Source organism: Panthera leo, chromosome B3, assembly GCF_018350215.1.
Source record: "Panthera leo isolate Ple1 chromosome B3, P.leo_Ple1_pat1.1, whole genome shotgun sequence".
NCBI classification, from domain to species: Eukaryota; Metazoa; Chordata; class Mammalia; order Carnivora; family Felidae; genus Panthera; species Panthera leo.
The window spans coordinates 60,713,594-60,739,083 of NC_056684.1; the positions used below are offsets into that span (position 1 = coordinate 60,713,594).

General features: G+C 36.6%; 1 protein-coding gene and 1 non-coding gene across 4 annotated transcripts in view; one reads left to right on the forward strand and one right to left on the reverse strand.

Annotated features, from left to right (window-relative positions):
- TMEM87A (transmembrane protein 87A) overlaps window positions 1-25,490 on the forward strand; it is a 40,309-nt gene that overhangs the window by 7,641 nt on the left and 7,178 nt on the right. Inside the window, exons 4-15 of one of the 3 annotated variants that reach the window (XM_042942302.1) lie at window positions 223-336; window positions 2,531-2,584; window positions 2,661-2,705; window positions 7,575-7,692; window positions 11,989-12,050; window positions 12,831-13,014; window positions 14,011-14,110; window positions 16,611-16,704; window positions 17,471-17,542; window positions 20,248-20,356; window positions 21,347-21,405; window positions 22,176-22,279. In XM_042942302.1, the coding sequence (XP_042798236.1) occupies window positions 223-336; window positions 2,531-2,584; window positions 2,661-2,705; window positions 7,575-7,692; window positions 11,989-12,050; window positions 12,831-13,014; window positions 14,011-14,110; window positions 16,611-16,704; window positions 17,471-17,542; window positions 20,248-20,356; window positions 21,347-21,405; window positions 22,176-22,279 (1,115 nt within the window). Of the gene's footprint in view, window positions 1-222; window positions 337-2,530; window positions 2,585-2,660; window positions 2,706-7,574; window positions 7,693-10,071; window positions 10,733-11,988; window positions 12,051-12,830; window positions 13,015-14,010; window positions 14,111-16,610; window positions 16,705-17,470; window positions 17,543-18,154; window positions 18,224-20,247; window positions 20,357-21,346; window positions 21,406-22,175; window positions 22,280-25,490 lie in introns of those variants that run through there. The other 2 variants (XM_042942303.1, XM_042942304.1) reach the window with 2 other exon arrangements.
- Window positions 489-685, reverse strand: LOC122223504. The gene has a single exon (XR_006204356.1). It is a non-coding gene; the product is annotated as a U2 spliceosomal RNA (small nuclear RNA).

Here is a 25,490-nt window from a genome sequence, read left to right on the forward strand (position 1 = left end):
GATGCAAAACTGGAGCTTAGAAAAAAAGGGAGAATTCTGTATGTTAGAGTCTACTACCGTTAGATTCTTGGACATTATTACAGTTTTTATTTGATGTTGTAAGTTTTTAAAATAGCAAATCCAAAACTGTACCTGCCCTATAGGAAATCTATCTGTTATTTTCTAAATACTTTACTTGTGAAAAGTAAGTTGTGTGCGTTGTATTTTCTCTTGTTTTTCCAGGCAGAAGAAGTGGAGACATATTTGGAAAACCTTAAGGAAAAAAAAGGCTTGTCTGGGAAATACCAGACATCATCAAAATTGTTCCAGAACTGCAGTGAGCTCTTTAAAACACAGGTAATATTTGATAGTGGTTGGAGGGAAATAGAAGAGATAAACTACATAATACCTCTATATTTGGTGATCTCCATTTCCCACTTCTGAATTCTTTGTTCTGACAGAAATAAGTTAGAAGCATGTTCTGTTAATTGCACATTCAGCCACTTAATATTTATCTCATCAAAAAGAGGATGTGCTTTCCTTTGTGTGTAAAAAGCAAATCCCCACTTTTTATTATGGTAAAATATAAGTAAAATTTACCATTTTATCTATTTCCAAGTGTGCCATTCAAGGGTATGAAGTACATTTGCACTGTTGTGCAATGCAAGTTCTGCACTTGATCTTAGCCAAAAGGCCGAGAAGCGATGCAATGCAAGTTCTGGAGATGGCTAGTGGTATACTAGTCATCTCTAGAACTTTCTCATCATCCCAAACTGATACTTCATAATCATTAAACAATAACACCCCCTCCCCTCACATCGCTGGTAACAACTACTCTGCTTTTTTCCATGAGTTTCACTATTCTAGATACTTCACAGAAGTGGAATCATACAATATTTGTCCTCTTTCCCTTAGCAGGATGTTTTCAAACTTCCTCCATATAGCATGTATCCACTTAATTCCTTTTTAAGGCTGAATAATAGTTCATTGTACATGTATACCACATTTTCTTTATCCATTCATCCACTGGTAGACATTTGAAACTTCCAGTTTTTCAGTTCTTTTGTGATCTCATTTAATTGATACATTCCCAGAAATACCAGTGTTTCTAGATTTTATTGTTACAGGCCTGAACTCAACTTTTTTTGAGTAAAGGGGAAGAGGTGAATAATATGTATTTTTAATGCTTACATATATGTAATCACGTAAGTGGAATTTTGATTCTAAAGTCTTTTTTCTTAGAAATAGAATATGATGCCAGTTTTTTGATAGAAAAATTACATGTTTTATAGGTGTCGAAAATAGTTATTATTAACTGTAGCCTTTTCTTTGTTCTTATTGCATTTGAATACTGCTTCAGAATATTTAGCAAATTGCCTTGAAGAGGCAAAGCATTCATGGAACGCTAGGTTTTCTGTCCAGTTACTAGAAATAAAGTTTGTTGATGAGACTTTAATAACTAGTAATTGATAAGCAAATAAAATAAAATTGATAATTGAACTATAACAGTTGATAATTGAGTTCTTGTCATAGCTTAGATTTTATGGATTTGGAGGAGAAAGAAGATATCTTTAAAATGATAGAATAAGAAAGCTGGAAAAAATGTGATGTTAGTTAGGGGGCTTTCATTTAGTTTTTATAGGTTTATCCCCTAGCTTGGGAGGATTGGTTGGCCTTTCTTAGATTTGATCATGGAAAGCTACCTGCTGTATACTGTTGCCGTAGGTTCACTGCTTTTAGATCTGCTATAATCTTTCCAGGGTCTTAGCATATTATCCCTATTGGTAAGGTTACCTCTCCTTCTTCAGTCTAATGTAACAGAGTTGGAATACATGCTCTAATTACTCAGGAAGGAGAATGCTTCATCTGCTGATACCTGGTAAGAAAACATTAGTGTGGTTTTTTTATAGGCATGGAGAGTGTTGTGGTGGAAGGAGCAGTAGACCCAAGAGTTAGAAATCCTAAGTTGAGGGGCGCTTGGGTGGCTTAGTTAAGCATCTGACTTCAGCTCAGGTCATGATCTCAGGGTTTGTGGGTTCAAGCCCCGCATTGGGCTCAGTGCTGACAGCTCAGGGCCTGGACCCTGCTTCAGATTCTGCCTCCCTCTCTGCCCCTCCTCCACTCACACACTCTCTCTCACTCTCTCTCTCTCACTCACTCTCAAAAATAAAAATAAACAGTAAAAAAAAATTCCAAGTTGAAATTCCATTTCTGTATCTAAAGCTTGATAGCTCTGAGCCATATTTTTCTCATATGAGGCAAGAGAGGGAACCGTAAGATCTCTCTATCCTAAGCATATGTTTTCTGTTTTAAGGTTTTTTTTATTCATAAATGTTTTTAATTCTTAACAGAGAAATTGAGTGGCCCGTTTAGTTTGATAGTAGTTTTTAGTTCTCACTTGTTTGTGGTTAATTGGAAATCTTCTGTTTGTCAGTGCCATATTATTTAGTGTTACAGTGTATTTTGCTTCAACCACGTTTTTGTAGGTTTTGAACTTTTTTTTTTTTTTTTACTATTAAACATTAATTTTAATGTTATGTTTTTTTCATAGAGCTTTTCTGGGGATTTTGTACATCGATTGCCTCTCTTAGGAGAAAAACAAGAGGTAATTGTTTTCATTGTTATGTATTTCTAAGCATAAAGTAAAAATTCTAAATTAACTTTCTTTTTTTAATATTTAGGCTAAGGAGAATGGAACAAACCTTACTCTTACTGGAGACAAAACTGTAAGTGTAGTAGGAAATTGGGGGCATTGACACATATTTCAATTTTCTTATATTTGTGTTGAATTATCTTGGTATCCTACTATTTAATGTTTATTTATTTCTGAGACAGACAGACAGAGCATGAGTGGGGGAGGGGCAGAGAGAGAGGGAGACGCAGAATCCGAAGCAGGCTCCAGGCTTTGAGCTGTCTGCACAGAGCCCAACGTGGAGCTTGAACTTACAGACCGCGAGATCATGACCTGAGCCAAAGTCGGACGCTCAACCCACTGAGCCACCCAGGCACCCCGGTATCCTACTATTTAAAAAGAAAACCTAAAAATGGAGGTTTAAACACCAAAATGTTAGGGAACCTGGGTAGCTCCATTGGTAGAGCGTGTGATTCTTTAAAAAAAAAAATTTTTTTATTATGTTTATTTATTTTGAGAGAGAGAGACAGAATGCCAGTTGGGGAGGGTCAGAGAGAGATGCAGACACAGAATCCGAAGCAAGACCCCAGGCTCTGAGCTGTTATCACAGAGCCCAACACGGGGCTCAAACCCATGAGTGTGAGATCATGACCTGAGTCGAAGTCAGACCCTCAACCGACTGAGCCACCCAGGCGCCCCGAGAGCATGCGATTCTTGATCTTAGGGTCATGAGTTTGTATCCCACTTTGGGTGTAGAGGTTACTAAAAATAAATAGATAAATAAACCTTAAGCACTAAAATGTTAATAATGGTTGTGGATAATATTATGAGTGACTTTTATTTTCTTCTGTGTGTCCTGTATTTTCCATATTTGTTATAGTCAGTCTTGTTTTTGTAATTATCACCCCATAAATGTTACTTGTAAATAAGAAGGAACTTTTTTTTTTAAGTTTATTTATTTATATTGAGAGAGTGCGTGGGCAGGGGAACAGCAAAGAGAGAGGGAGAGAGAGAATCCCAAGCAGGCTCTGCACTGTAAGTGTGGAGCCCTGGAGCTCAAACTTATGAACCAGGAGATCATGACCTGAGCTGAAGCCAAGAGTTGGACACTAAACTGACTGAACTACCCAGGCCCCCCCCCCCCCTCCCATTTTTCCTTTTAAGTTTTTAGTCAGCCTCTCTGTAGCCCCACCTCCTAACATTGCCTGGGGCAGCCATGATCTTTCACAGTTGCTGCTGAGAGTCTTTGACAGTGCCCTGAGTATAGGGTCCTTTCCACTGAATGAGGTTGAATCAGGTCATAAAAAATAAGCCCTGGGCATAACAGATAAGTGCCAGACAGTTCTGCCCTGGGTTTTAGGGCATCTCCAAACTTTTCCTGTTTTTTCCAATGGCTGCCAAACTGCTGTTTTTCCACAGCTGTTACTGCTGTGGGAACTTTGGTTTCAGGGAGCTTGTAAGAGGGACATGGGATGAGGATGAACAAAAACACCACAAGCTTGCTTTTCTTAAAAAAATTTTTTTTAATGTTTATTTATTTTTGAGAGAGAGAGACTGAGTGCGATCAGGGGAGGGGCCAAGAGAGAGGGTGACACAGAATCCGAAGCAGACTCTAGGCCCTGAGCTGTCAGCACAGGGCTGGACGAGGGGCTCAAACTCATAGACTGCTAGATCATTACCTGAGCCGAAGTTGGACACTTAACCTACTGATCCACCCAGGAGCCCCTGCTCAATGTTTTTATAAAGCTAAAGCTGCTCTAAAAAAATCTATTAATTTAAAAAACATTATAATGGCAAATATATCACATTATTGCTTGAATCGAACCATAAAATTGAGTTAATAAAAGCATTAAATCTGTTTTTAGGGAGTAGGGGCAGCAGGGAGAAGCCCCTTTGTCTAAAAAATGTCTTATCAGAGCTTTAATAAAAGGGGATAGAGGTGCTAAACTTGTGAGAACCCTTTAAAAATAGAATTATTAAACTATTCTCCTCTTAGGCAAATTTCAGGAAGAATGACGAAAGATAGTTTTTTAACTTCTTTTGACTATACTCTGACTAAATGCCTGCAAATACTACTTTGATATTCAACAGGATCATCTTTCAGCCAGCTTTAATCACTAGGAACAGAGCTCAAGCCTTGAGAAGAATTAAAAAGAATGCTTTGCACAGAAGACCACTGAAAATGCACAATTACATATGTCCTGTATGCATATAAATAAATATTCACTTACAACAATTTTTTAAAAATACAATTTATAACAATTTAACTTGACAAACTATATAAAATCTATTTGAAATTATAACAGTCAGTATGAGGAAAGAGGGAAGCTCAATCTTATTTTCTTGGGACCATAAATTGCTACAATTTTTCTCCAGAGCACTTAGACAAGCACAAGAAAAGTACTTATAAAATGTGCATACATTTGGACCTAGCAACTCCACCTCTAGGAATTTAGGCTAAGAAAACATAAATGTGCACAAAAATATAGCTAGACATCATTTGCTGACAGCTTAGAGCCTGGAGCCTGTTTCAGATTCTGTGTCTCCGTCTTTCTCGGCCCCTCCCCTGCTCACGCTCTGTCTCTCTTTCTCAAAAGTAATAAATATTAAGAAAGGTTTTTTTCCTTAAATTGAGCAAAAAGCAGGATTCCCACATACCGCCTCCACAAATGTACACTCAAACTTCCCCACCATGGCCATCCTGCACCATTGTGGCACATTTGTTACAATTGATGAACCAATGTGGACACATTGTTACCAGCCAAAGTCCATAGTTACATTAGCTGCTTTAGTTCTTTGTGTTGTAAAGTGTTTGGTTTTTAACAAATGTAAAATGACAGATATCCCCCATTATAATATACCAGAATTGTTTCATTGCCCTAAAAACCCTCAATACTCCTTCTACCTAGTCATCTCCCTCCCCTCAAGCACCTGGCAATCACTGATTTATTTTTATGTTTTTACTTTTTTAAATTTTTTTAATTGTCTCCATAGTTTTGCAGTTTTCAGAATGTCATATAGTTGGCATTGTATAATGTATATAGCCTTTTCAGATCGGCTTCTTTCACTTAGTATTATGAATGTAAGGTTTCTTCATGTTTTCTCATGGCTTGATAGTCCATTTCTTTTTAGTGCTAAATAATATTCCATTACCTGAATGTACCACAGTTTATTTTATCCATTCACCTATTAAAGGACATCTTTGAAGGAGCTAATATTGGTACCCATCTGATGGGGTTATTGTGAAGATTAAAGACTGTGATAAATATTAAACATGACAGAGTGCCTGGCATCTGAATGTTATTTTTACAGGGTCAAAATATTTATATTCCAGAATTAAACGGAAACTTTATAAAATACTAGAATATGAGAATTAATTAGTCCCTTTTAAAATTTGTAAGAGGTAGTTTTAAGATATATAAAATTAATACCAGAGCAGCTTGTTATGCCTAGTTTTATTGGTTATTGAATAAGTAAGTTCAGGAAAGGTTCAGTCAATATGGATAAATAGTCCATGATGTACCTGTAACTTTGAAGCTCTCAGTTTTTCTCATAAATTGCTCCTGAATTTTGTCGTAAAGAGTCCTTCAGGCAGAGATAAACCAATGAATGATTCAGCATGGCATTTATGTTCTTAAGTTACTGAGATAACCTAGGAAATGTATAGCTGTGGAATCATTTAATCTACTTTGACACTTTGGGTTTGTATCATGGAATGTAATTTTTGAACTCTCGTTTTAGCTTTTTTTTGGGTTGTAGGATAATTTGAGCATTTGAGAAAACCTGTGGTTCTACAGGAAAACACATAAATACGCAAAATCTGTTACCCAGTTTGAGGGTTTTCATAGATCAATGAAGCTTACTCAGTGGTGTCTGGACAAAAGTTTTTTTTAAGACCACAGGTAATAAATTACAAGTCTAAGTAGCAGTACCTCCTTTTACACACAAAGAAGAAGCCAACAATTTTCTGTGTTCATCTCCTTTATCTTTGTGTTTTAGTCTTGTGTTTGTGAAGGTCCATTGTCCCACCTAGCAAGTGTGGCAACAAAACCTTGAAGGCTTTTTGCTCAGCCTATGTATAAATTCACTGGCCTTGGAGCAGATTCTTCCCAAGTAACCAGTTTTGTAAACATGGAGGCACTTACCTCCACTTCCTTTACTTTGAGGAACAGTGACTTTTTCTTTCCACGTAGACCAACCATGATTAAATTTTTGATAAAGATGTGAATGCTTCTAAGAAATTCTGGTAGTCTTGAGAAGAACATTGAACAAAGAATTAATTCAAGAATTAGTGTTTATAATGTAATTCACTGTCAGCATCATGGGTGTTTTTGTTTTGTTTTGAGATGATTTAAATCTTTTTAGTTCATCCGTATGAAACATAACCAAGTATCCTAGCATGGCTTAATTAAACAGATTCAATGTAGCGATTTTTAGCTGAGGTTTTCCTTGTAAATAAGTGTTAAGTATGTGATTTTTATGCATAAAGCTATAACATGTCCTGTCTTTTATTTTTTTTTTTTTTTTTTAAATTTTTTTTTCAACGTTTTTTATTTATTTTTGGGACAGAGAGAGACAGAGCATGAACGGGGGAGGGGCAGAGAGAGAGGGAGACACAGAATCGGAAACAGGCTCCAGGCTCCGAGCCATCAGCCCAGAGCCTGACGCGGGGCTCGAACTCACAGACCGCGAGATCGTGACCTGGCTGAAGTCGGACGCTTAACCGACTGCGCCACCCAGGCGCCCCACATGTCCTGTCTTTTAGTAACTTATAGTCTAACTTACTTTATTGTATGTACTATAAACCTGTTTGTTTTATTGTGCCTACCACTATTTTAATGAATGGAAATGAAGAACTCAGCCATATTCCTGGGCACATTCTGGAACAAGATTTTCATATTAATATGTGTTCTTAGGTTTTAATACTTGTAGATATGATGTCCTTGTTTTTCTCTCTCTCCAGGCAATGCACGATCCACTGAAAACTTGGCAAGATGCACCATACATTTTTATTGTACATGTTGGCATTTCATCCTCAAAGGAATCCTCAAAAGAAACTTCACTTAATAGTCTTTTTACCAGTAAGTACATTTTGTTCCTCTTTACCATTCGTATTATCTAGTTGTGTCATGTGTAATGGGTAGTGTAAAATTGCTTTAAGGGAGGGAATAATTAAGAATGTTTGTTGTGTATCAGACAGTCTTAGGTACTTCGCTTGTACTTTCTTCATTTTCCTTCATTTGATCTTCCTATTTTTAGATTTTTTAATTGGTGTTATCTTTTCAGTATCCTGAAAATAGACTTGGCAAAACTTGATTACCAACTCAAAACTTGGAAATTTTTGAATTAATTGAGTTTGGTAATTTTTTAATGTCTCAGTTTTACTTAGTGTTTTTTCTAATCTTACTAACCCAGTTCATGGGTCACCATTCCTTACTTGGAATTTTGTGGTCATTTACTAACCGGTCTTATTTTCTGTAGTTCTTTTTTTTTTTTTTTTTTTTTTTGCTTCTTAGTTCTTTATAGTTTTCTTTCCACCCCTCCTTTCTCAAGTAGAATATTGAATAGGAACAGTGATAATGACCATACTTCTCTTGCTCTTGACTTTAATGGCAATATTAGCACATTTCACAATTACGCTTATTGTAGACTTTTCAAAATATTCTGTGTTTGGTTAAGGATGTTTCTTTTCCTCGTTTACTAAGTGTATTTTTTTCTGCCCTTTTTTTTTTTTTTTAGTATGAAGAATGTTCAGCTTTATCAGCTGTTTTGATTGTGTTGATTTAACTGATCATGTAGATTTCCCCACTTAATCTCTTAATGTAATACATTATATTAATTGATTTTCTAATGTTAAAGCATTCTTGAATTTCTGAGATGCCAATATTTGGTCTACACACACACACACACACACACACACACACACACACAGCTGGCTTCTGTTTTCCAGAATTTTATTTGTAATTTTTGGTCTATGTTCATAGTAGGATTGACCTATAATTTCCTTTTCTTTTTTCTTTTTTTTTATGACATTTTTTTTTATTAAAATGTTTTATTTATTTTTGAGAGAGCGAGCAGGAGAAGGGCAGAGAGAGAAAGGGAGAGAGGCTCTGAAGCAGGCTTTGCATGGAGAGCACAGGGCCCGATGCAGGGCTCAAACTCACAAACCGTGAGATCATGACCCAGGCTGAAGTCGGACGCTTATCCGACTGAGCCATCCAGGTGCCCCTATAATTTTGTTTTCTCATACTGTCATCTATGGGTTTTAGCATCGAGGTTATGCTAGTCTAATACAATGAGTTGGAGAATGTCCCCTGTATTAAATTCTATGGAGTAGTTTTTGTAAGGGTAGGATTATTCAGTTATTGAATGTTTTGTAGAACTTAACTTATGATAGTGTTTTGGCCGAATGTTCTTTTTTTCCCTTCCTCCATAGAGATTTTAAACAACTGATTAATTTTCTTTAATAATATGTTGGTTTTTTAGTGATTCTATTTTTTCTTGAATCAGTGTCGTTTTTGAGAAATTGTCCATATCTTTCAAGTTTTCAACTGTATTGGCATGAAGTTATTAATAGTATTTCTTTGCAAAAATATAAGTATCTGTAGCTTTTTTCATTCTTTTTTTTTTTTTTAAGTTTTTATTTATTTTGAAAGAGAAAGAGTGTGCAAGTGGGGAGTGGCAGAGAGAGGGAGAGAGAAAGAGTGTCAAGCATGCTCTGTACTGTCAGCAGAGCCTGATGCAGGGCTCAAACTCATGAACCATGAGATCATGACCTGAGCCAAAACCAACAGTCAGATGCTCAGCCACCTGAGCCACCTAGGCACCCTCTCTTTTCACTCTTATTATTGTCTTTGTGTCTCCTTTTTTTAACTTTTTAAATCTTTGTAGAATTGTATTTTACTATACAACAAACCAACAAACTATTGGTATTTGCTATTTCGTTATTTCTTTTGTTTGACTTAATTTAAAATTTTAGTTTTTTATAGATTCTTGGGTTGAATGCTTTTAATTCCCAATCCAGAGGTGGCTCTTATGCTCCATAGTTATATGGGGTATAGCATCTAGGTAAGCCAGCAGCTGGCCTGGCACAGTTTCTGGGCCTAAGACATATGTGTATCTTCCTGTATTTCTAGGCCCACAGCTTTCTAGTAAGTTATAGTCTAAGGCAGCAGTTGCCAGCATTTACTTTCAGCCTTCTTTCTTTGAAAAGAATGGAGGGGCGCCTGGGTGGCTCAGCTGGTTGAGTGTCCAACTTCGGCTCAGGTCATGATCTCGCTGTTCCCAAGTTCGAGCCCAACTGCCGTAGCTTGCTTTTTGGGCCCAGAGTCAAACATGACCATAGCTTCAGCCTTATATACTGTTCTAAGTTTTAGTTCAGTTTTGATATTTGGAGGTATTTATCTTGTTTTCGAGCTTATGTCCTCATTTTGTTTTATTCATCTATTGTTTGGAGCTAGGAGGAAGATACATTGAAGCATGGACTTAACTACACCGTGTGAAATTCCTAGAATTTTCGAAAACCGTGTTACCATCTTTTTTCCCTTCAGTAAATCCTTGATGTTTCCCCATTGCCTGTCAAATGTTTACATTCTGCAGGAAGGCTTATAAAACTCTGCAGCTTGTCCCAGTTTACCTTTTGCTGCTTTCTTTTCAAAATGCTACTATATGGTACTATGTGCAGCCTCAGACTACGTGTTCTTTAAATATATATCATGCATTTTCACACCTGTCCTTGTTCATGTTTTTTCCTCGTCCCAGATGGCCTTTTACTTTGTCCTGGGAAATACACATTCATCCTTTAAGGACTGGCTCAGAGGGATAGTTCTCTATATTGCTTTCCTACTGTCCCTTCTAGCAGAAAACATCTTATGTATCTTTTTATCTCCTGTTTTCTGTAGTGTGTGTCACATAGTAAGTGCTCAATAAATGTTATTTTATGTTGTGGCATAGAGCAAGGGGTAGCCAAATTTTCTTAAAGGGCCAAAGAGTAAATGTTCTCTCTACTACAGCTACCCCACTCTGCCATTGTTGTATAAATGCAACCTTAGATAATATGTAAGTAAGTGGATGTGGCTGTTTTCCAATAAAACTTTTATTTATAAAAAGTGGATAACCACATTTGGCTCATGTGCTGTACTTTGCTGACCCCTAGCATGGAGTAAACAAAGGGTGTAATAAATAATAAATAATTATTTTATTTGCTCTTTTATTAAGTTAAGAAGGTATAGATTTAATAACCAGTCTGCTTAAAATTTTTATGATTTATGAGCCTGGGTGGCTCAGTCAGTTAGACGTCTGACTTTAGCTCAGGCCATGATCTTGTGGTCTGTGAGTTCGAGCCCCGCATTGGGCTCTGCGCTGACAGCTCAGAGCCTGGAGCCTGCTTCATACTCTGTGTTTCCCCCTCTCTCTACCTCTCCCCCACTGACACTCTGTCTCTCTCTGCCTCTCAAAAATGAATAAATGTTAAAATTTTTTTTAAAACTTTCATTATTGCTATTGTGGGATGCTCATTTATATGAGTGTTGGACCTAGTTTGCTTTTTTTGGTGAGGGGGACCAGGTTTACTTTTAACAATGGTATGTCCTTTTTGCTTGATAAAAACTAGGAAATTTTCATTGACTAGACAGTTATTAGTCTGTCTCTGGATATAGATATCACTTCTCATATAAATCAGTTTTTCTTTATTAATTATACCTAAAATTTATCCAAATAGTTTTATCAATTATAATTTTAAAATAATCATAGTAAAGAAAATAGTCATAGTTTTGCTTCAGTAAGGCAAATCTGTCTTTAAATTCTTGTTACTATCATTAAACACTTATTGCGTACCTTCTGAAAATGATACATTAATGTCGCAAAGTCACATAAAATTGAAATAGGTAAAAAAAATAAAGTAATAGGAAAATCTAGATAAAGATAGAGGACAAAGAGGACAGCAGAATGAAGGAATGAAGTCCTGTACTTTTTAAAGCACATTAGTGATGTGTTATAAGAAAAAGTATATATGAAAGGTGTTTAGAATTTAGAGGAGATGGGTTATAGTTCCAGTGGGCAGCTCACAGAAGGCTTTGTGGAGGAAATACATTCATTCTAGTCTTTAAAGGATATGTATATGGGAACAGAGGGCTTTTCCACTTAGGATACTGACTGGAGCAGAGAGTGGAGGTTTGTGTGGTACACGGCATGAACCTTGAGAATATAAAACTTCGTGAATTTCAGAGTGCTCTATAAATAATATTCACCAGAACTGAAACGATTAAAAGTAAATAACCCAATGAGATTTTCATTAATTTCATCAGTCAAATATTGCACAACGTTTTTGTTTAATTTCTGCATCCTTTACATTAATTCTGAGGACTGTGTTTTGGCAGTGACTGTTGAAGTGAAGGGTCCGTATGAATATCTCACGCTTGAAGAATATCCATTGATGATTGTAAGTGAACTTACATTCTTTAACCTTAACATTACATGAGTTAACCTGAAAGATTGTCCATGTTTTGTGGCAATATTCTTTAAAGAATTTTTCCTGAACAGTTCAGAAAATACTGCTTGTAGTTCTGTACTTCTTACTGGATTGTGACATTCAGAGTGTCCGTGAATTCCTCTGTGCCTTGTCTTCTCATCTGTAGAATGAGGAGATTGATGACTTGTGGAATTTCAGAATTGGAAAGTACCTCACAGATAATTTCACATCTCACATTCTCTCTAGAATCCAAAGCAGGGCACTTCTTACAGCCCTATAGTTTCTGATCCCGTTTAAAGTAACTAAATGATGACACTGCCTCATGTGTGTCTGTGTCTATGGGAATATCCTTACTCTATTTTCAGATTTCCTTTGTTCGTGGTTTTCTTCTTTTCCCTTTCATAATTTTCCCACTTTGTTATGTTTCATTGCCTTCAGATGTATCATAACCCTGCCATATTTTTTTCCTCTTTAGTGTTATCTTCATTTGTGTAATTTTACATAGTGAGCTGAAAATGCATTTGTAATGCAGAAGAGCGGTTACTCTTATTCATAGGTCCTTAGGTAGTCTCTCAATATGCAAGAGGAGATCATTTTTTTACGTTAATATGGAACTCCAACGAGATAAATTCTTAAAGTAGAGGGTAGAATTTTTTTTTTTTTTCTCTTATAGTTTAAGACTGCGTATTGATTCCAGATTGGCTCTTGGCCCTAATTTTCCCTTTTATTTCTTACCCATTTGGATGACAGTTTTTCATGGTGATGTGCATCGTATATGTCCTGTTTGGTGTTCTGTGGCTGGCATGGTCTGCCTGCTATTGGAGAGATCTCCTGAGAATTCAGTTTTGGATTGGTGCTGTCATCTTCTTGGGAATGCTTGAGAAAGCTGTCTTCTATGCAGAATTTCAGAATATTCGATACAAAGGAGAATCAGGTGTGTAACCAAAAAATGTTCACCAGTTTGTGAATGATTGGAAGGTAAGACATGTGACAGTTTAACTCAGATCAGCAGTCATTAATGGTTTTAACTTCTCAGTTACTTAATTACTAGAATAACTTAAGCATAATCATTATGATCGTGACTCTTGTTTTTAGCCTTATAACTTATGGGTTCAGTGATTTAAGAGTGATGGTACTGAAATATACAAGTTACAATAGTAGTGGCCATTTTGGGTAAGATTATTACCATCATTGAATCTCAATTGCCTTGATTTTTAAGGCACCATTATTATGTGCATCTGAAAAAGAAATAATTACTGCCAATTTAATAGTAAGATACCATTGATTATAGGACATACTTTGATTTCAAAGATGTTAAAATCCAAGAACTGGTAAAATACAGTAATATCAGGAAAATAGGAGGGTACGTAGGTTTACTAAAGTGAACAGGTAATGATAGAAATTGTTTTGTACTGAAGTTTTTTGTGATAGTTTTGGTTCTTTCTCATCAGACATTTAAGTTTTAATGATTATTGTCGTAAGATTACTAATTAGTTTCCCCTGTCTTTGAAAGGGCGTGAAAATAGTAGATGTGAAAATGATTTGAAAGCTGTGTATTTTGTACTTTTCACTGTATATATTCAATGTGTTTATATATTTTCATTGTGTGTTCTTCAGTTTTTAAAAATGGGGGAAAGTTCCTAAGTGTTCTAAATTGTCAGGTAGGTGAGATGTTTTCCTGAGGTTTTAGTGAAGTGGGGTTGGGGAGGGAAGGTGATTTGAGCACACCCAGATTGCTGTTCACATGAGCAAGGTAAGTAAAATCAGCTTGTGTACTTGTAAAAATTGCAAGAGAGGTATTCTCTTTGAACAGGATAATCCCAATGCTTATTCTGACGACTGTTAGAGATCTAGCTCTATGTTCTGGTTCTAGAGTCGCGCCTTTTTCCAAACCTAGATTATAGCACCCTTTCCTGCTTCTTTCTCACAGTTCAGGGCGCTCTGATCCTTGCAGAGCTGCTATCGGCAGTTAAACGCTCACTGGCTCGAACCCTGGTCATCATAGTCAGCCTCGGATATGGCATAGTCAAGTAAGTATTAACTTTTTATATGGAAGAACGTATTAAAATGCTGATTAAATTGAATCAGTATTTCAGGTTCCCATTGTAATTCTGAAAGAATTGATGTAAGAACCGCAGTAAGACAGTTATCTGAAATTTTGTAGATTTATAAAAGCCAGGAAATGTAAAGTGTTTCATTTCACTTCTTAGAACTCAAGGAGCATTTGCAGGAAAATCTGCAATATAATGAATGACAATTAAAACATCAAACTTTTAGAGTGAAATTGCAGTGACTTCTAATCTTCCAAAATATTTTCGCAAATCACAGTTTTTCATGGGAATGTCATTCAGTCTGAAAAAACAGTCTGAAAATAATGTACTTTTTATTTAAAAAATTTTATTGTGTGCCTTCTATATACTAGATAGTGTTTTAGGCCCTGGGGATATAGCAAGTAAACAAAAGACTTGGAGTTTACATTTGTGGAGGGAGGGGACAAAGATAAAAATAAATGAGTAAAATATTTAATATTTATTTCAGTGATAAGTGCTATGGAGCAAATAAAACAGGGGGAGGATTTAGAGAGTGCCAAGCAAGAAGTGGAGCTTTCAGCTGTAAATACAGTGGCCGAGGAAGGCTTCACTTAGTGACAATTAAGCAGAGATCTCAAGGTGGTGAGGGAACTATATGTACACTTAGAAGAAGAGATCCTAAGATATGGTCAGATTCTGTGTATATTTTGAAGGTAGAGCCAATGGAATTTTCTGATGGATCAAAAGTGTGATGTGAAAGAGAAGAGGAGTTATGGATGATGCCAGCTGTTTCGGTCTGAGCAAGGAATGGTGGAATTGATATTTATGAGTTCAGGAAGACCTTAGATAGAATAAGTTTGGAGTAGAGTGAATATTAGGAGGTGTTAGATGCCCAAAGGGAATAAAGGGGAGAGAGTAGGGTAGAGATATGAATTTGGGAGTCATCAATATATAGATGTTATGTAAAGCCATGAGACTGGGATGTGATCACCAAGGAAGTGAGTGTATGTAGAAAAGAGGTCAAAGGATTGAACCTTGAACAATTTTAATTCTTTAGAATTCAGTGAGATGAAATAGAATTAGACCAGAGGAAGTTGAGAAGGACCATTGTGGTGAGAAGCAAACCTGAAGACTGTTTCAAGGAGAGAGTGATTGTATCAAGAGGGTTGAGCAGTCCACTGGGTTTAACTTCATGGGAGATGTAAGTGACCTTTAACAAGACGGTTTTGGTGAAGTGCTAGGATAAAAGCTTGATTGGAGTGAATTCAAGAGAGAAAATAGAAGCAGAGGAGTTGGAATTAGCCAGGTATAGACAGTTATTTCAAGTAGTCTTGCTTTAAGTGAGATTAAATAAATAAATTTTAATAAAAGAAAATCTTTTTAATGTTTATTTGTTTTTGAGAGACAGAGTATAGGCAGGGGAGGGGCAGAGAGAAAAAGAGACACAGAATCTGAAGCAGGCTCCAGGCTCTGAGCTGTGAGCACAGAGCCCGACATGGGGCTCGAACTCAGGAACCTCGAGATCATGACCTGAGCTGAAGTCAGACGCTTAACCAACTGAGCCACCCTGGCACACTTGAGTTTCAATTCTTTTAATTTATTCATTTAAAGGAGTTTTGCTTTCAGTGGGTTAAGGGGAATGGGGTGGGTTTCATTTGTAAAGTTACTTAATTCATTTAATAAATATTGGAGTGCCTCCTATGTTCCAGGAAGTAGATTTCTAAGATATGGCAGTAGGGAGAAAAATCCTTGCCCATACAGAACGTTGTTAGCATATAACAAAAAAATACAAGCACAAATATCACTTAGGCTTAGGTAGACATGATTTACAGCAGTGCATCTCAAACTTACAGTGCACTAATGAATCACGTGGAGATCTTGTTTAAATGTAGATTCTGATTGGGTGGCATTTTGAATGTCATGGATTCAAGACTTCCTTCAAGAACCTGTTTGGAAGACTTTATATTTTGTTGGATTCTGAGCTTACAACTGTACAGGTTATCTAATGAGTTACAATAGGATATTTGCTTATATTGTTAAAATTTTTAGATTTGAAGATGGTATTGTGGTTATGTTTTTAAAAAGTCCTTATTGATTAAAAAAAAAAATACGCTGAAAGATCATATGGGATGATGGGAGGTGGATGAGGCTTGTATGAAGCGGGATTGGCTATGGGTTAGTGGTTTTTGGGACTGGATGATACATATAGAGGGGTTCATTATACTATTGAATGTTTGAAAATTCTCTATAATAAAAATGACTTTTTTTAAAACTTTAAATGCAGTAACCAGGGCCAGATCTAAAGTTCTGGTATTCACTTTCTTGGTTTAAGACTATCTGTTCTTCCTTTTTTTTTTTTTCCTCAGATACATCAAGTATGTCTGGCTTATCTCTGCTAACTTGTTGGCCTGTATTAATCAACATGAGTTGCTGTTACTTAGCTTATTTTGGAGTTTGTAGCGTTGGTATTCAACTCTTGTCTTTGCTTTCTTCTATTTAGGCCTCGACTTGGAGTCACTCTTCACAAAGTTGTGGTAGCAGGAGCCCTCTATCTTTTGTTCTCTGGAATGGAAGGGGTCCTCAGAGTTACTGGGGTCAGTACTGCTTAATCTGAGTATTTGTGGTCAGTTCATATATATCGTTTTTGTCTTGAGAGGGTGAATTGGAAATGTCTGTGGGCTTTTTCTTCTAAGTCACCTTAGAACTCTGATTTTCAAAATGTATTTATAATGCAGATTTTCTTTTTAATCTCTTAGAGCTTTGTAAGTTTAATGTGTGACCAGGAATGAATGCTTTCCCTCCTGTCTCCATATTGCTACCTATTCCTCCTCCCAGACAGGGGCTCTCATTCTTGTGTAAGGGGCAGACGTGGTAATCATGTACTTGCTCCATAATCTTTTTTATTGTTTTAAAGTGGCAGTGCTCTTTGCTAACCACCACTTGAGTTTCAAAGGCTTTTCTAAAAATGCAACTAAATGTTTCACATCCTTCTTGAGGATTATAAAATCATGCCCTTTGCCAGGAAGGGAACCAAAGCACTGAAATATAAATGATAAAGAAATTTATGTTAGAGGTGGATTAATGTGAAGAAGAACTTGGTCATTCCAGCAGTTACTTATTTAAAAGTTACTCCCAGCATTAACCCATTAGATTCATGGTGGCAAATACTGTAAATTTGACTTTGCCCTCAAGAAAACTGAGCTCTGTAAGTTTTGCAATAAATTGCCCCGTAAAATAAAACTCTTTATGGATGCATATTTGTTTTTCATATCACACTGTCCTCTATGTAATTTCCTTCAACTTTCAGCAATTTTAATCTTAACTCTTGTCTATTTCGTTTTCTTTCTTATGCTGCTGTAGTCTTTTTCTTATCCCTTGGCTCTGATAGGAAACCTGGCCCTCTCATCAATTGATGCCTGTATTATTTTATGGATATCCTTTCAATAATGTCCTGGTGATTGGGCAATCAGGGTTATATAAATAGCGGCTTATATACATAAATGTGTGAAACAAACAGCATAGTTTTGGGGACAGATAATTTGCCTTACATTTTATTTTGGGGTATGCTCTTATTTGTAGATTTACATTATATTACAATTCTGGAAATTAGTAATTCTTAATATATTAATGCTGCAGTACTTTGAAATATGTGAACGGTCTTTTTAGACATGTAGCCAAAATCACAATCACAGGAGATAGAATGGAATGTCGGCTTGTAACACCACAGCTTTTTAGTGTGTCACTTCTTAACATGGATCTTAGCATGCTAGGAGTTTTGTGGTGGTTGCCTCTTATTAGTTAGCAGCATGTTTTATTGTATTGACATTGTAATCAACAGTTTGTGTGAAATGCTTACAGCTGTATATTCAATGTGATTGTTTGTCAGAAGGGCAGAATGGTGTAGGTACAAAGTATTCCTTATTTTCTTTTAGTTTGAATGCAAAATCATTCCAGATGATTATGTAAATGCAGAATCATGTGCTGGTTTCTTCTCTGTGCTCTCTAGACATCTCTTTTTCACCACCTCTTTTTCTTTGTCTGCAGGCCCAGACTGATCTTGCTTCCTTGGCCTTTATCCCCTTGGCTTTCCTAGACACTGCCCTGTGCTGGTGGATATCCTTCTCATTGGCTTGTTTGATGGTGGTCCATTTTCTCCCCTTGGAGATGGGTTTCCATTGATCTTTCTGCAAATGGTTTTTACCGGTTTTGTTGATTACTCTTTACTTTGGGAATAGGGTGTTTTCATTCTAATGAACTGAGAGTTCAGGTAAGCAGTTATTTTGTTTTTAATTTTAAAAATTGCAGTAAGAGTTGGTGACTGTAGACTGAGCACAAGATAAAAGCTTCTGGCTCTTTTAAAAATAAGCATTTCACTTCAATTTTGGGCTTAATGTTATCTCTCTTAGTGTTAGAATCACTGACTGCTCTGGTCCTGCTATTTCTTTCAGCCTCTGGCAATTATTAAATCATTTGAAAATTATGTAAATATTTTGATTCTTAAAATATGATTTTAGGAACTATATGAGGTTGTTTGACTCCTTTTTATTTAAAAGCAAAAATTTTTTTAATGTTTATTTTTGAGAAAGAGAGAGAGAGAGAGAGACCGAGCATAAACTGGGAGGGGCAGAGGGAGAGGGAGGGAGGCACAGAATCTGCAACAGGCTCCAGGCTCTGAGCTGTCAGCACAGAGCCCGATGAGGGGCTCAAACCCACGAGCTGCAAGGTTGTGACTTGAGCCGAAGTTGGATGCATAACCAACTGAGCCACCCAGGTGCCCCCAGGTTGTTTGACTCTCTTAAAATTCTAAGTAGGTTTAGCAGATTTTAACCCATACAGGATAACAGGAGTGTTTTAATCCTCTAATTTAAAAGTAGACTTGGGATTGTTTGAAGACTTCTGTTCTTTGAGATAAATATTGATTCATTTACAGGAGAAGTCAACCAGCAGATAACAAACAAGCTTCTATTTGAATAATCTTTTCTTGCTTTTCAAGAGTAAACATTTGTTTATTAGGGACTTGACCTATTATTCGGGTGTTTGGACTTTTGTCTTTTGGGGATTTTTAGAAATTTATTTTGGTTTTTGTGTTATTTGGTCCTATATATAATTGGTGTGATATTATAGTCTTGATGGACTGTGACTGTTATAAAAGGCTGAATGTAAATAAAGTTGTAATTTTGTGAATTTGGGGGGGATTGTCCTATATCAAAAATGTTTGAAATTGAAGTATCCTGGGCCCAAAAGGCCGAAGCTTTTCTAGGTCAGTATCTTTCAAGGGTGCTTTGTGAACCTCTACCACGCATATTGAGAGATGTGGGGAGAGGGACTGGACCATACAAGAAGATGACCCGGTAATTAGGTAGCAGCCAAGGCTCTGTTAAAGGGCAGAAGTGAGCTCCAACACACTTGCTTTCATATCTGCCCCTCATTCTGAAAGTTGAACATCAGAGCAGGTAATCGTCTATATTGGTCATTAGTTCTCCTCTATCTTTGTGCAGCAACTTGTACTTAAGAATAATGTCTTGAAAATGGAGGGTTGTTGCTTTTAGAGCCTAATTGCCTGGGATTCTCAGCCAGTTTGTAATTGTATGGTCCTTTTCATTCAGGATAACTCAGGCAACTGATGGCAGGTTCCTTAACATGACACAAGGGGACTGAGTATAAACTGTGGGAGGTTATGGGCATGAATGTGTGACTCTAGACTGGATTAGCTAGGACAATGAGAACAGAGCCACTACTTTAAAAGAGGAAAGAGGATGCTAACTCCCGTTTTTTGCCTGTTAACTCATTTTTATTTCATTTTCTTCCTTTTGTCTTTCATTTGGTTCTTCTTCCTTGTTTCTCTAGAAAGCTTCTTCTTATCTTTATTTCTCCTTTATGTTTTTCCTCTTATTTTTTCTTCTCTTTTGCATTCTCATTTTCTCTGGGTTTTGTGTTCTCTTTAAGTCTCATTGAAAATGAAGACTTTCTTATTAATCATGGTGAGGCTTGGGGTATTTTTGAGGTTGAGAGTGAGAGCTGTTAGGCCTGGTGTCCATAACTCTGTCAGTTTGACCCCAGATTCTCAAAGAAATATAAGGATTAGTTTACTAGCTTATTGTTTTTTCTGAATGTTGATTTCCTTGACCTGCAAACACATATTTATTAGCCTGACTCAAACAATGAAGCTGTTAAAACTTCGGAGGAACATTGTAAAACTTTCTTTGTACCGACATTTTACCAACACACTTATCTTGGCAGTGGCAGGTAAGTTGGAGACTTGCTCCCTGCTGTTTAAATGCAGTTCTTTTAGAACAGAGATTTTTAACCTGAGAGTCCATAGGTAGGCTCTCTAAAATTACATAAACAGTTTTGTACATTTCACTTGGGGAAGTTGTCTTTCACTTTTGTCAAATTCTCAAAGGGGTCTGTGGTACAAAAAAAGTTTAGAACCACTTATTTTAATAAGTGAAGATCAACTACATATAATTTCAACTCTTGGTATATCTCTCTCCTATCTCCATTGTTTTTCTGAGATACTCTTTTTTTTTTTTTTTTTTTGAGGCAAGTGAGCACTAGTACCATACAGCATTTAGATTTCTTTTAGAAGATGTTAATATTTGCTTATTTGGTTTTATTAAAATGAATACAGAATTGTATTTAGATTTTAGATTAGTGTACATTGCTATTATATTGGCTTTACATATATCACTAAACGTGCATAACATATTCGTTACACATATCCATTAGCATAGACTATAGCCCATGTAGGCTAATTTGCCGGCCTTTTGGCTTTTGTACCAGGAATAGAGAGGTCTGGCCTATAATTGGAACCAACAGTTCTGTTTGTCTTGCAGTCATTTTATCAACCTCTTTTTGCATCCGACCAACCAAAGAAAAACTAGCATTATTATACTAAGGCTAAAGAAAAGGAAAAAAAATCATATTATTGATAATGCTGGAAAAAGCCATGTTTCTAATACCTTCTTTTCCAATTCTGAGGATGACTAAAGTAGCCAAATGGTAAACAAAACTATTCTTTACAGAAAGAATTGGCTAGAGTATGAATTGTGGGCCTTGCTTACAGCAGTTGTAAGTAAATTTGTATTGAATAAATGTGTTAAAATAACAGAGAAAATGATTGTGATGTATTGGGAGTTAGGGATGTGTGGGATTCCACTTAACTAGACTCAAAGAATGTAATTAGGGATGTAAACTAATGTTCATACTGTGACCAGGTTTTTCATTTCCTGTTAGCATCTATTGTGTTTATCATCTGGACAACCATGAAGTTCAGGATAGTGACTTGTCAGTCGGTGAGTTATAAACACATGCATTTGTGAATAGTGTACTGTTCTATACACAGATGATGATGTTGATGACAATGGTAAGGTTCATACCTTTTAGGAAATTAGGGTTAGGTTTCCACTCTTGAGGGTTAGAATCCTTCCCTCCTCCTAAGTATTCTATATTAACACTGTGCTTAGTATGATAGATTTGTTTTATGGGTTTTTTGGGCAGACGTTGGGAGAAAGGACTGACTATATATCCCAACAGTGAGAGAGAACGTTATAAATGATCGTCATAGTTTGTCATAACCCAGTCTTTCCTTAACTAAAAAGTTTCAACAAGAAATCCAGAGTCCAAAACATTAAGTACATGTGAATAACACTACTCACTAGAAGCCCTGTACTTAAGATTTGAGCACAGAGACTGGCAAAACATTTCTTTGGAAGCCAGAGCTAAGCTGGTAAAAATAAATAAAATGAAAACTATAAAAAATAACAACATAACGTTACTTTCTCTTACCTTGTATAAAAGTCCTTCCCTAAAGATTCTCAGAGCTATAGGAAACATAGTGTAAGCACCAAAGTATGGTGCCTTTTCTTTAGCAATAAACACTACCAGGGAAGAAACAGTGTTCATTTATTTTTTATTCCCTGTACTTAGCACAGTGCCTAGCACATAGCAGGGCCTTAGTTTGTATAAGTTGAACGAATAAATAAATGATTCTTGTTCTCTGCTAAGGACTTTGTGAATTGAGTTAAGATTATGTATAAAAATGTGCTTCTCCCCCTTTTGGTAGGATTGGCGGGAGCTGTGGGTGGATGATGCCATCTGGCGGTTGCTGTTCTCCATGATCCTATTTGTCATCATGGTTCTCTGGCGACCATCTGCAAACAACCAGAGGTTCTTGGACACTTCTTATTTACATTGCTAACCATTGAATGGCCATGTCATCAGTTAGAGGTAGTTCAGTGGGTGACAGTGTCCAGGCCATGTCATATATTGGAAAGGATATTCACTGGGTCTGGAATCCAGAGAAGTGGGTTCCTGTCCAACTCTCCTATTTGCACTGTGACTTTTGGCATGTTGCCTCTCTTCACTTCTCTGGGCCTTAGTTTCCTCTTCATATAATGTGAGGGAATTGAATCAATTGATACAAGGTGATTTTCGGTTCTGACATGTTCTGGTAATATGTATGTATATGAGTAAAGAAGGGAAGTACATAGATTGTGACACTTTTAATGAGGGTCTCATCTGTCTAGTGTTGGGAAAGAAAGAACAATTTTTATGATCAGTAGACCAGCTTACTTTGTAACAATAGGGTAAAATGAAAACTTATGTGACAGACTTGGGAATTAAAAGTCTATATGTGAATTTGCTTTGTTCAGCTGTTGGCAAATCTCAGTTATTTAGAAACTGGCTATCTTTATTTGGTGAATATCTATATCTTTGGTACGCTACCCCCCCACCCCCATTTATGTTTAGATGGTTAAGAGCTTATATTACCCAACCATATCACCAAAGAAGGAAAGGATGAGGCAGTATAACTAAATGGATAATTTTATAATCAGACATATCAATAAAAGATTTAGAAAGAAAATAAGTGACATTTTTTTTGTGTGTGTGAGATAAATGACATCTTTTTATCCCATGAAAATAGCCTGTCTTTTCGTATTATGCATTTAATGTTTGTATTCTTTGAAAAAAAGTTAAGAAAATTGAGAAAAATAGAGAAGACTTGGGATTGTTGGGATAAAGGATATGCATATTATAATTTTTCACGTATTAAAATCAGATTGCACTCAAAAAAATCTGAAACAAATTATGTATCTACCAACAATTGTGTGAGAGGAGCTCTCTCCTCTACCTTCCTATTTCCCTATTTAATTTTTGCAGATCTGGTAAATGAGAATATTCACTGTATTTTTAGTTGCATTTAAGACTAAATTTTTGTCTTTATGTATTTACTGGTCATATTATTCTTCTGCCAGTCAGCTTTTTATATCTTTGACTTTTTTTCCTTATCAGCTTATTGATCATTTTTATATTGATTTGTAGGAATTCCTTATATATTTTAGATTCCAATATTTTGTTCCAAGCATTCCAGATATTTTCTTCTAGTTTATCTTTGAACAATTGAATGGTGTTTTGGCCATAGAAAAAGTTGGAAGTATGGAGTCAAATTTGTTATTTTTTTCCTTTATGTATTGTGTATTTTGTCTTTTTTTTAACTTGTTTTATTTTTTATTTTTTAAAATTTGCATCCAAATTAGTTAGCATATAGTGCAACCATGATTTCAGGAGTAGATTCCTTAGTGCCCCTTACCCATTTAGCCCATCCCCCCTCCCACAACCCCTCCCGTAACCCTCAGTTTGTTCTCCATATTTATGAGTCTCTTCTGTTATGTCCCCCTCCCTGTTTTTATATTATTTTTGTTTCCCTTCCCTTATGTTCATCTGTTTTGTCTCTTAAAGTCCTCATATGAGTGAAGTCATATGATTTTTGTCTTTCTCTGACTGACTGATTTCACTTAGCATAATACCCTCCAGTTCCATCCACGTAGTTGCAAATGGCAAGATTTCATTCTTTTTGATTGCCGAGTAATACTCCATTGTATATATATACCACATCTTCTTTATCCATTCATCCATCGATGGACATTTGGGCTCTTTCTATACTTTAGCTATTGTTGATAGTGCTGCTATAAATGTGGGGCTGCATGTGTCCCTTTGAAACAGAGCACGTGTATCCCTTGGATAAATGCCTAGTAGTGCAATTGCTGGGTCGTAGGGTAGTTCTATTTTTAGTTTTTTGAGGAACCTCCATACTGTTTTGCAGAGTGGCTGCACCAGCTTGCATTCCCATTGTTTTTTTCTTTTTAATGTTTATTTATTTATTTTTAACGTTTATTTATTTTTGAGACAGAGAGAGACAGAGCATGAACGGGGGAGGGTCAGAGAGAGAGGGAGACACAGAATCTGAAACAGGCTCCAGGCTCTGAGCTGTCAGCACAGAGCCCGACGCAGGGCTCGAACTCACTAACCGTGAGATCGTGACCTGAGCCGAAGTCGGACGCCCAACCGACTGAGCCACCCAGGCGCCTCTTAATGTTTATTTTTGAGAGAGTGTGCAGATGGGGGAGGGGCAGAGAGAGGGCGACAGAGGATCTGAAGCTGGCTCTCTGCTGACAGCAGCGAGCCCAGTGTGGGGCTCAAACTCATGAACTGTAGAGATCATGACCTGAGCCGAGTCGGATGCTCAACTGACTGGACCACCCAGGTGCCCCATTTTTTTGTGTCTTGTCTAAGAAATTTTTTCCTGGCTTAAGGTGAAGTCTAAAGTTATTCTATGATTTTTTCAAAATTTCACAGTTGTGCTTTTATTCATCAAGAATTGTTTAATTGTGAGTTCTCTATTCTCCTTTTTTCTCTCTCTCTGATCCTACATCAGTAGTACACTTTCTCACATTATCTTAGTTTACTGATAAGTCTTCATATGTGTCTTCCCCCTTAATCTTCTTTTTTAGAAAATATCCATTGCTATTGGGTCTTTTCTCTTTAATAAAATATTTAACTAGTTTATTTAATTGTAGGAAAACCTTTATCGGATTTTGATTAGAATTTAATTGAATTGATAGGTTAATTAGGGAAGTTACATATATTTTTTCCATCCTTGCATATGGTATGTCCTATTGTTTTTAATCTTTTCAGTGCTTTATGTTTTATAACTTTTTTTTTTTTTTTTTTTAAGAGAGAATGAGCAGGGAAGGGGGCAGAAGGAGAGAGGAGACTTTTTTTTTTAAGTTTATTGATTTTGAGGGGGGGTGGGAAGGGAAGGGTAGAGAGAAGGGGGGAGAGAGAGAATCCCAAGCAGGCTCCGTGGTGATTGTGATGTGGGACTGTATCCCAGGAACCATGAGATCATGACCTGAGATGAAATCAAGAGTCAGATGCTTAACTGACTGAGTCACCCAGGCGCCCCGAGAGCCTCACCCTCAGCGTGGAGCCTAGTCTAGAGCTCAGTCTTACAATTCTAGGATCATAATGAGATCCAAAATCAAGACTTGGTTGCTCAACTGACTAAGCCACCTAGGCCCCCCTGTTTTATAACTTT